General features: G+C 44.7%; 1 protein-coding gene across 3 annotated transcripts; it reads right to left on the reverse strand.

The window, feature by feature from the left end:
• Nucleotides 1-165: 165 nt before the first annotated feature.
• EIF2D (eukaryotic translation initiation factor 2D) lies at nucleotides 166-12,810 on the reverse strand. 3 transcript variants are annotated; one of them, XM_074893382.1, is made up of 15 exons: nucleotides 12,665-12,810; nucleotides 11,238-11,428; nucleotides 10,464-10,547; nucleotides 8,251-8,341; nucleotides 7,465-7,572; nucleotides 6,529-6,818; nucleotides 6,235-6,352; nucleotides 5,755-5,800; nucleotides 4,960-5,063; nucleotides 2,905-3,063; nucleotides 2,091-2,180; nucleotides 1,888-1,983; nucleotides 860-980; nucleotides 540-714; nucleotides 166-434 (listed from the first exon to the last, which is right to left on the reverse strand). In XM_074893382.1, the coding sequence occupies exons 1-15, from the start codon at nucleotides 12,718-12,720 to the stop codon at nucleotides 364-366; spliced, it is 1,800 nt and encodes a 599-aa protein (XP_074749483.1). In that variant the 5' UTR covers nucleotides 12,721-12,810; the 3' UTR covers nucleotides 166-363. The 3 variants fall into 3 exon arrangements, with proteins under 3 accessions (XP_074749483.1, XP_074749484.1, XP_074749485.1); XM_074893383.1 differs by having other exon boundaries at nucleotides 166-456; XM_074893384.1 differs by lacking the exons at nucleotides 10,464-10,547; nucleotides 11,238-11,428; nucleotides 12,665-12,810 and adding an exon at nucleotides 9,069-10,163.
• Between the last annotated feature and the right edge of the window lie 363 nt (nucleotides 12,811-13,173).

A 13,173-nucleotide genomic window follows, 5' to 3' on the forward strand; every position in this document is an offset into this window, starting at 1 on the left:
CACCGGACTGTTCCAGAACTCTGCTTACGCTCCAGTGGAGGTTCTATTACCATGCCTTTGCTAAGAGAGGCAAAGCAAGAATGTTGAACTAGCCAAAAGCCACCGTAGACAGAAAACCAGTGCACCATTAGGAACTTCTAGAAAATATATGGAAAAGGGTAATGCTAGGGGTTTTATTCCACTTTTTATTTTTATGAAAAAATGAACAGCTGGAGCAATATTATTATTTGGGTGAATCCTAGACCTTGTAAACATCCAGGGCTCATTTTTGAATGAATAGGGCCTATACATTATTCTTGATTTGTTGGCAAAACACTTCTATAAATAATGAGATTTGAGGAATTCTTACAGTAGATTTTTCTCTTACTTCTTCCGGCCAAGTTTTGGAGCCTTCTCAAGGCCTTGAATATATTTCCGAGGTAGCTGGTATTCTTCTGCAACATAACCAAGAGTTAACTTCAGGCAAATATTCAGAGCTCAAGAATGAAAATCTGGATCTTGCTGTAACCAGTCCCAGCCCAGTTCCAGACTCGACTTACCTAGCAGCATCTTGGCCAGATGATGGATTTGGTTGCCTTGGATCTGGACCTGAACTCTGTCTTTTGTTCCTGGTACTGGGGTGATGGTGGCACTGGCTTGTACTTTTTGTTGCAGAACGTTGGCCACACACTGTGGGTCTAGACCATACAGCTCAAGGTTCTTGATAATTGTCACCTACAGGTTTTAATAATTATTGCAAACATCACTGCTGTAGCTATTAGCAAGTCAGGTCTCATTCATCCCAGAAAAACGAGCTGCCAGAGCTGCTCTCAGAATCTGGGCTTCTGCTCAAAACCCCTACTATTAGTTCTCCTTTTACCTTCTTATTTGATGATCTCTGTGCTATGGTTATGTTGATGGGCTCAATGTTTCCTTTCCTCACAATAGGTTCTTGTCCAAAAAACGTCACCTGGTGTAAGGGCTGCAGTCGTTCAAGGCACCTGAACAAAGTTCATACATCTGATTAGTCTGTACAGTACAGCAAGGCTGATGTGAATTGTGTTTTTCCACCGCAGCCTCTCACAGGTTTTTGAGATTACATGAAAGCCAAGATAGTACATGTGAGAAGAACTTGTATCTTAAGAAGATAATACATGATGATCTCAGGCAAAGATCTGCACCCTAGCTGTTATTTAAAGGGACTGACTAAAAAGAAAGCTCGTCCACTGACTTGCAAAAATCATAGCTTAGATTGTTACTGGTAAAATTTTATAAATTGGTTCTTGTAGAGGAAAACCTTCTTTAATTTTGTCTTTAAGCTCAGTTGTATTGTTTACAGACCGCTGAAGCAATTTCAGTTTAAAATTCAGCATAAACTGTGTTACTGTCCCATGAGCAAACCTGGCTACAGAAACAACGGAAGCTGCTGGAGGCGCCTCAGACGCACTGTGTGATGAGGAAGCTCAAGGCAAGACATTGCGGGTATTTAGGCAAAGTTTTTCAGTATATGGAAACAATGGTCTTGTGTAGATACTCAGGCCGCTGGGATCTAAAAGGTGGGTTTAGGTTATAAATGCAGAAGCTGCGCAGCACATAAAGAGCTGGATGACTAAAAAAGGGCACGTCCATCTATCTTTTAAAACATGTACAAATTATACACAGAACCAGGCTCTGTTTGTTTAGGAAGCTTCCCCTGATAAGTGGTTAGCAAGTAAACAAAAGACCCTAACAACAATTAATGCTAGATGATTATTAAATGGTGAAGAATGAGAGATCCTTCAAGGGAAGGTCTTTGGGTATTTTTTTGTTGTATTACTGGTAGGAAGTCACAACTTAGGTAGCTGTGGTTCTGAGTTGCGTGCAATAAATCTGTGTCATACTAAAACACTACATTGGGAAAAGAGTCACCTGCTCAAGAGGTCATCCCATTTAAGGTTGGAGATTTCATCTTGTTCTGATTTATCTAACAGGCAGTCGCACAGAATGGCATTCACCTTTACAAAGCTACAAAACAAAAACACACGTTAGAAGCAAACAAGTTCACTTTTTTCCCCTCTAACTTGTGCATCTCCTGTTGGAAGAAGGGTCGGACAACTTCCACGTCTACTTACTTTTTGTTTGTTTCATCAACCAACTCGTTAGTCTTCACATAGTTAATGATGATGTTTCTCACCTCACTGCTTGAGAGGATGCTGCCTTTTCTAAAGAGAAAGAAAACTTTTTAACTTATTTAAGTAGTTAGGTGTTGGGTTCTGTCACTAAGACAGCAACTACTCTTGACTATGTTGGGTAGCAGCAGCTCAACACTGAAATACATCTGTGCGTGGGAGTGATTTCTTGTTACACCTCAGCTGCTGTACACCAGATAAAAGGCTCATGGGGGTGATTACAGAGACTCTAAAGCTCTTGGTTCTGGGCACCTGGCCTGGGGGGATGACCCGAAGGGCACCCCTAACTTCAGGGGACTGTGGATAACTCGTACAAAAGTGCTCAGCTGAAGAAAGGCTGCTGCTGAGTGCTACCTAAACTACACCAAAACAGACAAGATTAGTGCACAAGGAGGCAAGTGAGTTCTTTAAATTATCTGGGCATCCTCTTTTAAGTAAACCATACTGTGGGTGGGCAGAATATGCCTTATCCAATGGCAAATTAAGACAATCCAAGTAAAACGTATCAATTTTGACACTTGAGCTATCACCTCCTTAGCTGTGGGAGAAGTGATGTGAGTACTTGCTGAACACAGTTGTCACAGCCTCCTATCCTTCTTCCCTTTGTGAAGCAATGAATATATTCTTGATTCCCATCACCTTTCCTGTCAGCATCGCAGGGCCCTCCCCGTGAGGGCTAGCAAAATGGTAACAGCATAGTTTTGTCAGTCTCTCTCTTCATGTAACGATGGTTTTGTTGTACTTTTCTAGTGCTTACCTGTGTCCAGATTCCTGAAAGAGTGGGATCATTTTTGTCGAGACCCCATAAAGCGGAATGATTTCAGGAGCATGGTACGCTTGTTCTCTCTCTTCACTCTTGCTGTCTTGGGCAGCAGAGGCTGAAGAAAACCCTTCAGGTACTGCAAATGCTTTAATGCTGAAATGAGAATTATTTGGTGAAAGAGATTGAAAGTAATCACTTCCATTTCACTGAGAAACTAAAACCTAGCAGAGTCACACAAAAAGCTTTCTGGTCTGCTGTACAGTATGTCAGTTCCTCCAAATGCCTTCCACTGCAGTGGGGGCTGTGTCTGTGGATTAAAGGACATGATGAAAGAATTTGAAGCGTTAGCTGCAATTACTAATTTGTCCTTGTACACATTTCAAAGACACGTATAAATAAGCACCTTAACTCAGGTGATATTAAACACTTTTCACTCTGAGTAAAGCCCTGTATGTTGGGGAAAAAGTAAATCTCTCCATCTATTCTAAGCATATGTGACTCTTGTAATTAGAGGCAACTGCCATAATTCAAAGGGTGCAACCCCATCCCACAGAATTGCTAGAATTTAAAAAAACCCCAACTGCACTCTCCACAAATGTACAGACATTTAAAAGCTGAAATGATTCTTTAGTGGTCACTGATAAAAGACAGTTCTGGAAGAGAGGGCTCAGAACCGTATCAGTGCAGGAGCTGGAGTCCCACTTCACTGACCAGAGCTGCAGGGTCTATGCTTGCCCCTAAGAGAACTGACCAACTGGGTTTGAGGATGCCTGCCTCCTAATAAGGTCAAGTTTAATGAGAGAAAAGTTAATGCAAAAAGTCAAAGTAATTCTGCTTCCTTCCAAATGCAGAAGAGAAGATATGCTTATAGCTACAGAAACGTTCTCCACTCCACTAGTTGCCAAGGAGATGTGATATAACAGGAAGCCTCAGGCCCACTGGGAAATTCCAAGAGCGAGCTAACGTGCCAATATGCAGAAGGGACAAGTAGGATGTTCTTGATGTGAGGTAACTACTAATCCTTAGAAAGGTAAAAGAAACACCAATAGAGGAACTGGGTAATAAGTAACTGAAAGGGTAAGAGTATTTGTGCAGATCAATATGTGTAATGGGAAACACAGCAATTTTTAAAAAAATTTTTTTAGATGGTAACTTTGGCTTCTGATTTCGCAAAGTGCTTGATTTGATCCTACGTGACATCCTGAGACTGTAGTTTCATGAGGATTTCTTCAGCAGCAGTGTCATCTTTTTACTGGAGTTACTGTTTAGACAGGTAAGATCACTTCAAAGCTCAGCGATGAGTTGTCCGAGCACACGGGTGGAACGGGGAGGGGGAGACCTGCTTAAACTGGAAGGGCAGAAACCAGTCCCACCGTTATAGTCCCTGTTACACAGATGGAAAACTGCCTGATGGGTTTCAAACCTTCTTGCCTCCCTTCCCTCAACAATGACAAAGAAACTCACACAAACTGTCAAGACGCTGTCAGAGGAATGTGCTTTTTAGTGACTGCTAGCAGGCTCGATACTGTAACTCTTTTATTAGCATCCAAACTGGAAGCCAGAAGTTTGTCTTTGTAACACTGCAACAAATTGCAATGAATTGAATCCTCCTTAGCATTTTCAAAGCTGTTTCGCTGGAAAATTTGTACACCCACTACAAGGATAGAGAGCCTTATGAACTTCCAGATCATTTAACAGTCCTCTTCCATCTTAAGTTCTATGGATGAATGCACAACTAACAAGAAAGGAAAGAGGGAAATCATGACACTGTCATTCAACTTTAAGCATGCTCAGTGCTAATGAGTAAAGAAGGAAGAATATAGTTTACCTGGAAGAACTTTACAGGAGCAGGAAACACAAGCAATGTTGTACAGAAGCAGGGTATAAAAGCCCTCCATAGCATATTAAGATTAGGAAATGGGGGCTGCTACAGCTATTCAGGACAGGAATTCAAGCAGAGGATAGGTAATAAGAGTTTGGAAGTAGCAGATTCTGCTGCCTTCTTTCAGAGACTACCAACTCTTTTAAAGACTACAATATTCTACGTACTCTGGATGTTTCCAGTCCACTTCCACGATGCTCTCCACACCTTTGTTCAGCTCCTTCACTTGTAAGATCTTCTGCTGCTGCATACATTGCAGGAATTTAGAGAACTGAAGGAAGCAATAATGAGAAATGTGGAGTCAAGCATTTTAATTTCCTCTTCATGTGCTTCTGGCTGCCCTAAAGTTACTTGCTAAGTCAGAAAAACTTCTTTTAAAAAAATAAACAACCCACACCCCACACCTCTGCTTCTCTAAACACAGCAATTGCTAAGGAGCAGTGAGTACCTCTGGCTCTAGAAGAGAGTAAAAGCAACTGTAGGTCTGTAATCTGTGTGCTCTGTGACATTCTTAGCCAAATCACAGTACGCCTCACACGGACTACCGTGGGACCTTTGGCAAAGCACTTTGTCTTTGCTTGTCACCTACACAACAGGGACAATATCGTCTCCTTTCTCTTCATTTTTGTTCGTTAACAGCTTTAGAAAAGGAATGGCCTCTTCTTGCAAGTAACTGCACTGTCCAACAAGATCAGAACCCTTTAAGAGCTATCGCAGTACGCAGTGGCAGACAGCATTAGCTGCGTTCAAAGCAGATCAGTGCTCAAGCTTTCAGGACAATTACTTTTCTCCTTGGATCCCGCAGGAGCAGAGTTGAGAAAAAGAACTTGGCTTTTAAGAACAGCTTCTAGGCTTTTTTTGTTGTCTATTTGTTTTACGAACACTTGAACAATTTTGACTTCAAACTTTTTCTCTCTGTTTTTTATTTAAATTAATGCAAAAAAATAACAGAAAAATCTCACCTTCTTATAGCTTGATTTCTTTATGTCCAGTTGTTGTCCAGCAGGGCTATAAATGGATTTTTTAAAAGTTCTTTAGTTATAAGTCACCCTTCATTTCTTCTTAAATCTTGCTACTTATGCTAGAAGTTTCTTAACAGCGGAAATACAAATCACACAGAGAAAGAATTACTTCAAACGAGCTAATAAATAGAACACGATGAGTGAAGTTAGTGCTGACGTTCTGTGGGTAGACAAACAATCCTGAAACAAATGTCAGCCAACTCAAGTTAGCTACCAAGTGCACATCCTGGTCTGGACAATCCTTACATCAAAGTCTCTGATGTAAGAAGTAAGCATAATCTTAGATCACCTTAGGTAAGGACTGGATTTTGCTTTTGAGTCAAAAACTTCATCCTAAATATCACACTCAGTCTCCACAGTTTTAAAGACAAAAACCCAGCCCCAGCACGCAAATCCAAAGACAATCTTCTTACCACATACCAGCATGAGAACATATGGCTGCGCAGAAATGTGCTGGTGAGCAGAGGGAGATCAGACTTCTTTACTTTGCATTTTAAGGCATGAAAAAAGCACTGATTAAATAATGCATCCATTTGCTCTGCAGGGGAGAAAAAGGACAGGTAAGCAGTGAGTAGTGTGTCTTTCAGACCACAGAGAACTGTGTCTATCCCGTTCTCACAGAGAGCTGTCTGGAATGCACAGTGCTCTGGGTCGTGGGTACGGGCTTCGGCAAACCGAAGCGGCATGGTTTGGTTTGCTGGGATGCAAAAATACCTTGTGGAGTCCTGCTGTCTTCAGCTTCCTGCTGAACCTCTGTGTCGGCACCTTCAGCTGTTTCTGCTGCTCTGCTCTCATTGGGATCCTCCTTCCCTGTCAGCATTGCACAACTGTCTCGCTCCTTCAGGCTCAAATCACCAACATCCACGTGCTGCAGCGGGTCAGTGGAGAAGCTGATGACAGGCTCTTTCCCCTCCATCTCTTCCTCATCTTCAGCACTCTCCTTTTCAGCAGGATCTGTTACCAAGGGAGCTAAGGTAGGAGGATAAGATTTGTCACCATATTCCCTATAAAAGGAAGAAAAAGCGTAACATAGCTTTCTGTTTACTGCTTTGAAACCCACAGACCAATGAACAAATGTCACCCTGATAACAGGCACTGGCAGTCGCACAGATCTTCTTCCGCATTCTCAAAACTATAGAATTTATTTTTAACTCATCTTTTTTCCATAAACTCTATTTTCCCCTCATGAATCTTAATTTAAAAATTGAGCAGAATAGTTGAATCCAAATGCAGAGCACTCATTTATTTGGTTGAGACTGGCACAGCTGACCGTTTTTAAGCAAAAACGATTCAAAGTTCACTTTTGATAGAACAAGATTTTCTAAAATCAGGTAACAGGGATGTTCTAGCTTCATTTCTATAATAATTACAGGCAGGTTGAAGGAACTGAATCAAGCGAGTAATTTTATATATCTATTTCCCAGTATGTATATAATAGATAGATGTCAGGACAGACACCTGCTTCTATCAGAAAAGTGTGGTCATGAAAAACATGTAGCTGAAACCTTAATAATGGTCATTATCTAAACTATGCTCAAATAACTCAGTATGTTGAACTAACAGATTAAACTTACTGGGCCACAGATACTGATTTTAGCAAACACGTGAGACTTGTCAGGCATTTTACCAACTGCCTGGCAATATACCCACCAGAGGTGATCCGTGTAAGTGTGCAACACCGCAAAGCCCTTCCCCTTCATTCCAGCAGCCAGCATTTCCGCAGTGGACATAGTGGCAACTGCAACTGCCACTGGAGCTCTGGGAAAAGAGGGAGTTTTACAGAGGGCAGCACAAACACACAGTGCCACTCGGACAAAGACAGACTGTGCCATTGTGATATACTGAATTTCCTTTACCACGGCCTTGTTCTTTAAACCTGCTTTTTTTTTTTTTAAAGCATCTAGGTATTTTCTGGTTCTGTCTCATCTTTCTAGTATGTAAACTCTTCCAAAGAATCCTAAGGATATGTGCAGCTGTGCTACTGAAGCGAAGGTTGCGCAGTGACACATTCTTTGCCCTAATAAAGTACAAGTATATGCACTGCCAAAAGAGAACAGCAGTGGGGGAAAATCCAACAGCTTTAGCACTGCTCCCTCACTCTGAATTTCCTTGCAGAATAAAAGACAACTGTGTAGAATACAATCTTTTGTTTAAAAAAAATTACCCTGTTTCAAAACAAATTTACCAGTTGTTCCCCCACAGGTCCAAAAGAACCGATGTGCAAAGCTGTCCACCTGAGCTCAAACGTATCCTAACCCGGAAACTTCAGTGGATCTTTTTTCTGCTGTATTTTCCATTGTTTAGGTCCACAGGGCATCAAATGCACGAGAACAATTCTGCTTTTATTTCCTCAAAATCCCCAGAGTCTTCCTGTAAAAAACCAGTAACTAAACATGAAATGAAGCTAAGAAAAGATATGAATAGAGTCCTCCATACCTGTTTCCCAAGAGGGTGACAGCACAGAGCATGCCCCGCTCTACTTGAGGGAAGCCAGAAGATGGCACTACAACTCCTGGCAGCATCAGATCTGAAGAAAAGAAGAAAGCACATCCATCTCTCAATGAAAGCCTCAGCCACAACCTCCTCCACCCCCATCCCTCCTGTTACTCAGCAAAAACACAAGTCTGTTAATAGCTGAGCACATGGCAGATAAAACATGATTCTCTGTTTCTCCTAGTAAGGCAGCAGTGCTCGCTACCGCCCTGGGGAGTGAGGGATCCAATTCACAAGGGTGCTGGGCACATCCCAAAAACCCGCAGAAGAGCTAAGCACACGCAGCCCCTCGCCCTGTCAGGCCCGAAGGGAGCACTGTGTTTAACAGAAAGGAACAAGCTCCCAGCCTAGAGAGCATCACTCTTCATTCATGACACGGAAAGAGAAAGGAACACGGAGATGTGTCTGGAACTGCCCCTTTACTCCTTCCTGTCCCAAGGGCAGGTTATCCCAGCAGCTCTCTCCCTGAAGAGAGAATCGCCCAGAATTTGCCACTGCTGACCCAATCCTCCAGATCTGACCCAACAGCTGAACTCTCCTCAGCACGAGGAAGCAGCCTTAAGCATCTCCTTGCTAATCTGGACAGAAACAGTACTCCTTGTTGTGCGCTTCCTCCTGCTTTCCAAACCTGGGCCGAATAGACTGGCATGTGAGTAAAGAACAGATGTACAGCATCACATCATCACCAAATTACATAAAGAGCATCTGTTCTCCCTCAGAGCAGCTATACCTCTCTAGAGCTTGCAGTCTCATGGACTGACCTGTGTTCCACGGTTTGGTTTTGAAGGCATCTCACTTTTTTTCTCAGCATCATAGATTTAATGCGTATGCTGAAGAAGCCAACAATATTTTTCCTCCCGTTCACCGTCACAACAACTTTCAGCAAATCTAGAATGAACTCTGCAATTGCAACAAAGGCTCCACATCTCTGAAGACAGAAATCACATAAAGGCCATAACCCAACAAGGTACATAGCGTGTGTGTATCATGTAAATAACCAGGGCAGACAGCAGATACTTGAATTCACAGAAATATCACGAATAGCACTACCTCACTTCTCTTTGTAACCGAATGCTCCCTGAATCTGCTCCCTCCCTCCACGTCTGCAGCCCTGGACAGTCTCATGCCTTTCCTCTTCTTTCTGAGATGTGGCTCTACCTCTCCCTCTGCCTTTGTTGGCCATTGTCTCAGTAGCCAGCTTCTTATCTTTGGATCTACCCAGAGGTAGCCTGGTTGCCATGGGAGATGAATGACCTGCAGCCCTCTTTCATCACTGTCCTTCCCCCATTAGTAACACTTTTTTTTTTTCCCCAGAAACTAGGTCACAAGTCAGCAGCAAGGCTTGCTCAGATGTTTATCACAGCTACACATTCAAGCACTTTATTTCCCCAAAAGCAAACAAAGTAAACAGAGGGACTCGAGTTCTACTTTAGGTACTGTGTAATGGAAAAAAGACATCTCTTTCTACACGTTCACTTCCATTTACAGACTAAGGCTGCAGTGGCTGCAATTTAATCTTTTTCTGGTTGAGCAGTTCAGCAATTTAATGTTTATAAAGAAAGACCTGATTCTCGTGAGCCTGAACTGCATCCAAAGCAGGTTCCAGAAAATAGCCTCCTTTCTTGTTAGTCTTGATCCATAATTAGGTGGTAGAGCTAGTAATCCAGGAATGCAAATCCAACCTCACCTGCACAATCCACAATTTACTTGACAGTGATTACAACTGTAGGTTCCAATATAAACTCACTTCTTATCCATAGGATAAGCTGCTTCACCTCTGAACGGACAGGAAGCGGGGCAGCAGCAAAGGAACTCAGCTGCTCAAATGAAGTTATAAAAGACAGACCAATGACACAGGCAGTTCTGTGTCCCAATTCACCCTGATCACCCTGAGAAGATATTTCCAAACCTGAGACTCCCACGTGGAACAGGTTACTGCAGTTAAACAGCTTAACCTACTTTGTTTCATTCACAAACTTTTTTTACAGCTAATTTATTTTCTTTTTTAGGACATCACCATGATTTACTTTTGAGTACTTATTCTTCATACTTTTTTGTTTCAGGTAGATTTTTGCCACTGGGAAAGATAACATCAAAAAAGCCTTGAAGGCAACTCCTTTTTGCAATGCAATGTGACAAAGTTGTAGTCCTCTTACCTGCTCCTCCTGCTAGTTTCTGTAGCACAGGGGGCCATGTTGAAAAAGAAGGAAGAAGATCTGGGTAGACCCACAGAGTGTACACTGTCCCAAAACAGAACCAAATTTAATCATGCATCATTAAAAACTTCTCTAGCTGTTGCTTCCTCCCATCTTTAAGACTAGGCAGTACAATACTAACCACCACCAAACACCCTCCTGTTACTCAGGTAATCAAGAAATCTGAAGCCAGAACAATCCTACAATAACTAGTAGATGTGATGGAGAAAAATAAACTGCTAGTTAATACAAGCTCATGTGAATTATAATAAAGGACATAGATAAATGTTTGCATTATTTTCCTTAAATCAAGGACACTCTTGAGCTAAAATGCTGCTCCAACCGGGAAGGGTATAGGAAAAATAAAAGCATAGAATATCAGAGTAATTCACTGCCTAATTCCAGGGGTGCCCCAAAGTGGACATCATGCTTCTTGGAATTATACCTTGCAGTGGACAAAAGAGAGAAAAGGGGCTAAGATGTTAAACTATGACTTAAAAGAGTCGTTCCCTGGTTTCCAACCTCTGGGCACCTCAATTTCCTTTTTGGAGAGAGAATCCAGAAATGCCACTGATTTCGCAAAGATGTTGGTAGAATAAATGCACTAAAGATTATGAAATGTAGCAACACTATAGCAACAGGATAAGCACTTAAGAGAGACACAAGGAAATCTTTTGGGAAAGGCTGGTGCCCAGTAAGTAAAGAGGGAGGATTATTCTAGCCCATTCCCCATACCTGTTGGATACAGAGCTTTCTCAATTTCAAACAGTATTGGGTTCCTGTTATTCATGTAAACAGTGACGGCCTCCCCTTTGTGAGAGTATATTTTGATGACATTAAGCTCTTCCTTGTTTGGAATAAACTCAGTCAATTGTTCAGCACTAAGGTTAGGAAAAGCTGCTGCAACATCAGTTCGTAGTTTTCTCCTGTAATGACAAAATCACAAATGTGTTACAAAGCTGTCTAGGCCATCCCTCAAAATAATTCCTAGATCAGTAGTTAGTATTTTGTTGGCTGCTCATGAGATGATTCCCCCTTTTTCACAGAAGGTAATTTGAAGCATTTGTGTACGGGTTTACAAACGAGATAGTTGGATGGTGAAAGAATACTGGGAAAATGCCAAATACGTTTGCCCTGCTCACCTTCTCCCTTAAACACCTGCTTACAGCTCCTGTTGCTGTCTTTGCCCCTGGTTTGCACTGGGATTTGATTACTCCTGAGCACTAATCTGGGAGTGTCAGACTAGCTCAGCCCAGGGTCACCACAGCCTCTCGCAGCTCGGGCGCGGAGCAGCCAGGGTGCCGTTGGATTTCCCTCTCCGTCCCGTTTTAACGGATGTTTGAGACACGGTGACCGGCACGAGGTGGGTTTGTGTGGTCACTCACAGACACATCAAGTGACTCTAAAAGATTGGCAAGTCAGCCTAGCATCACTACACAAGAATATACAAGATCAGCTAGGCCTCGAGATAACAACTCATTTAAACCCAGTTTAATCACGGCAGCACCTTCAAGCGCAAAGCGCGCTCCGTGCTCAGCCCCGCCAGGGTGGATGCGGCCGCAGCTCCCCACCTGCCCTGGCCGGTGTCTCACAGAATCACAGAATCGTCTAGGTTGGAAAAGACCTTGAAGCTCCTCCAGTCCAACCATCAGCCTAACATTGACCGTTCCCAACTCCACCAGATCCCTCAGCGCTGGCTCAACCCGACTCTTCAACCCCTCCAGGGATGGGGACTCCCCCCCTGCCCTGGGCAGCCCATTCCAACGCCCAACAACCCCTTCTGCAAAGAAATCCTTCCTAAGAGCCAGTCTGACCCTGCCCTGGCGCAGCTTGAGGCCATTCCCTCTTGCCCTATCACTCATCACTTGGTTGAAGAGACTCATCCCCAGTTCTCTGCACCCTCCTTTCAGGGAGTTCTAGAGGGCGATGAGGTCTCCCCTCGCGGAGGCACAGCCGGGGAGGCCGCCGCTGCCCTCGCCGCCTCCTGCGCGGCACCGGGACCGCCGAACCGCGGCGATTTCAGGCCGACACCGCCGCGCCCGGGGCCCGCCGGGCAGCGGGGACAGGCCCGGCGGCGGGAGGCGGGATGGAGCCGCTCCCCTCAGCGCAGCGCGGCCTCGGCGCGGCGGGGGGCTCCGGCCCAGCCCCGGCCCGGCACTCACCGATCGGACCCCTTGATGGCGGTGTTGGATCTCACCCGGAACGCCCTGGAGAACATGGCGGGCCCGCGCCCCGGCCGGCGCCGCGCTCCCCTCAGGCCGCGGCAGCCGCCATGGCGCCGTCCCGCGGTACAAAAGCGTCCGGGCGGAAACCGCCTCCCCGCGGCCTCGCTCCGACCGGCCCGGCCCCACCGCCCCCGGGCCCGGGGTCAGCCCCACGCGAGGGCGGCGCGGCCGTGAGGCCTCCGGAGGCGCCCGAGCCCGCGGGCGTTGCGGGTTTTCCCTGAACGGAGATTTATTTATTTTTTTTTTTCCCCAAACGCCCGTGCTTTGTTCTGTGAGGGGTCTCCTGGGGCGGGGAGCACCGGGGGGGGCGGGGGGGAGAGGGACGAGAAACGGGCAGTTTTGGGTACGGCTTTAACAACGTAGCGAGGTTTGACGAGGAGGCTGCTCGCCCGCTCGCCCGCCGCTCTCCGGCCCGCCGAGGCCTGCGGGCGGCCAGGCCCCGGCCC

Source organism: Strix uralensis, chromosome 24 (assembly GCF_047716275.1).
Source record: "Strix uralensis isolate ZFMK-TIS-50842 chromosome 24, bStrUra1, whole genome shotgun sequence".
NCBI classification, from domain to species: Eukaryota; Metazoa; Chordata; class Aves; order Strigiformes; family Strigidae; genus Strix; species Strix uralensis.

Coding starts and splice junctions, on each gene's coding strand:
- EIF2D (XM_074893382.1), bottom strand. CDS start 12,720: ATGTTCTCCAGGGCGTTCCGGGTGAGATCCAACACCGCCATCAAGGGG. Junction 7,573..8,250: donor GTCACCCTCTTGGGAAACAG/GTATGGAGGACT, acceptor CTCTTTTCCCAG/AGCTCCAGTGGCAGTTGCAG. Junction 3,064..4,959: donor GTGGACTGGAAACATCCAGA/GTACGTAGAATA, acceptor TTCTCATTTCAG/CATTAAAGCATTTGCAGTAC.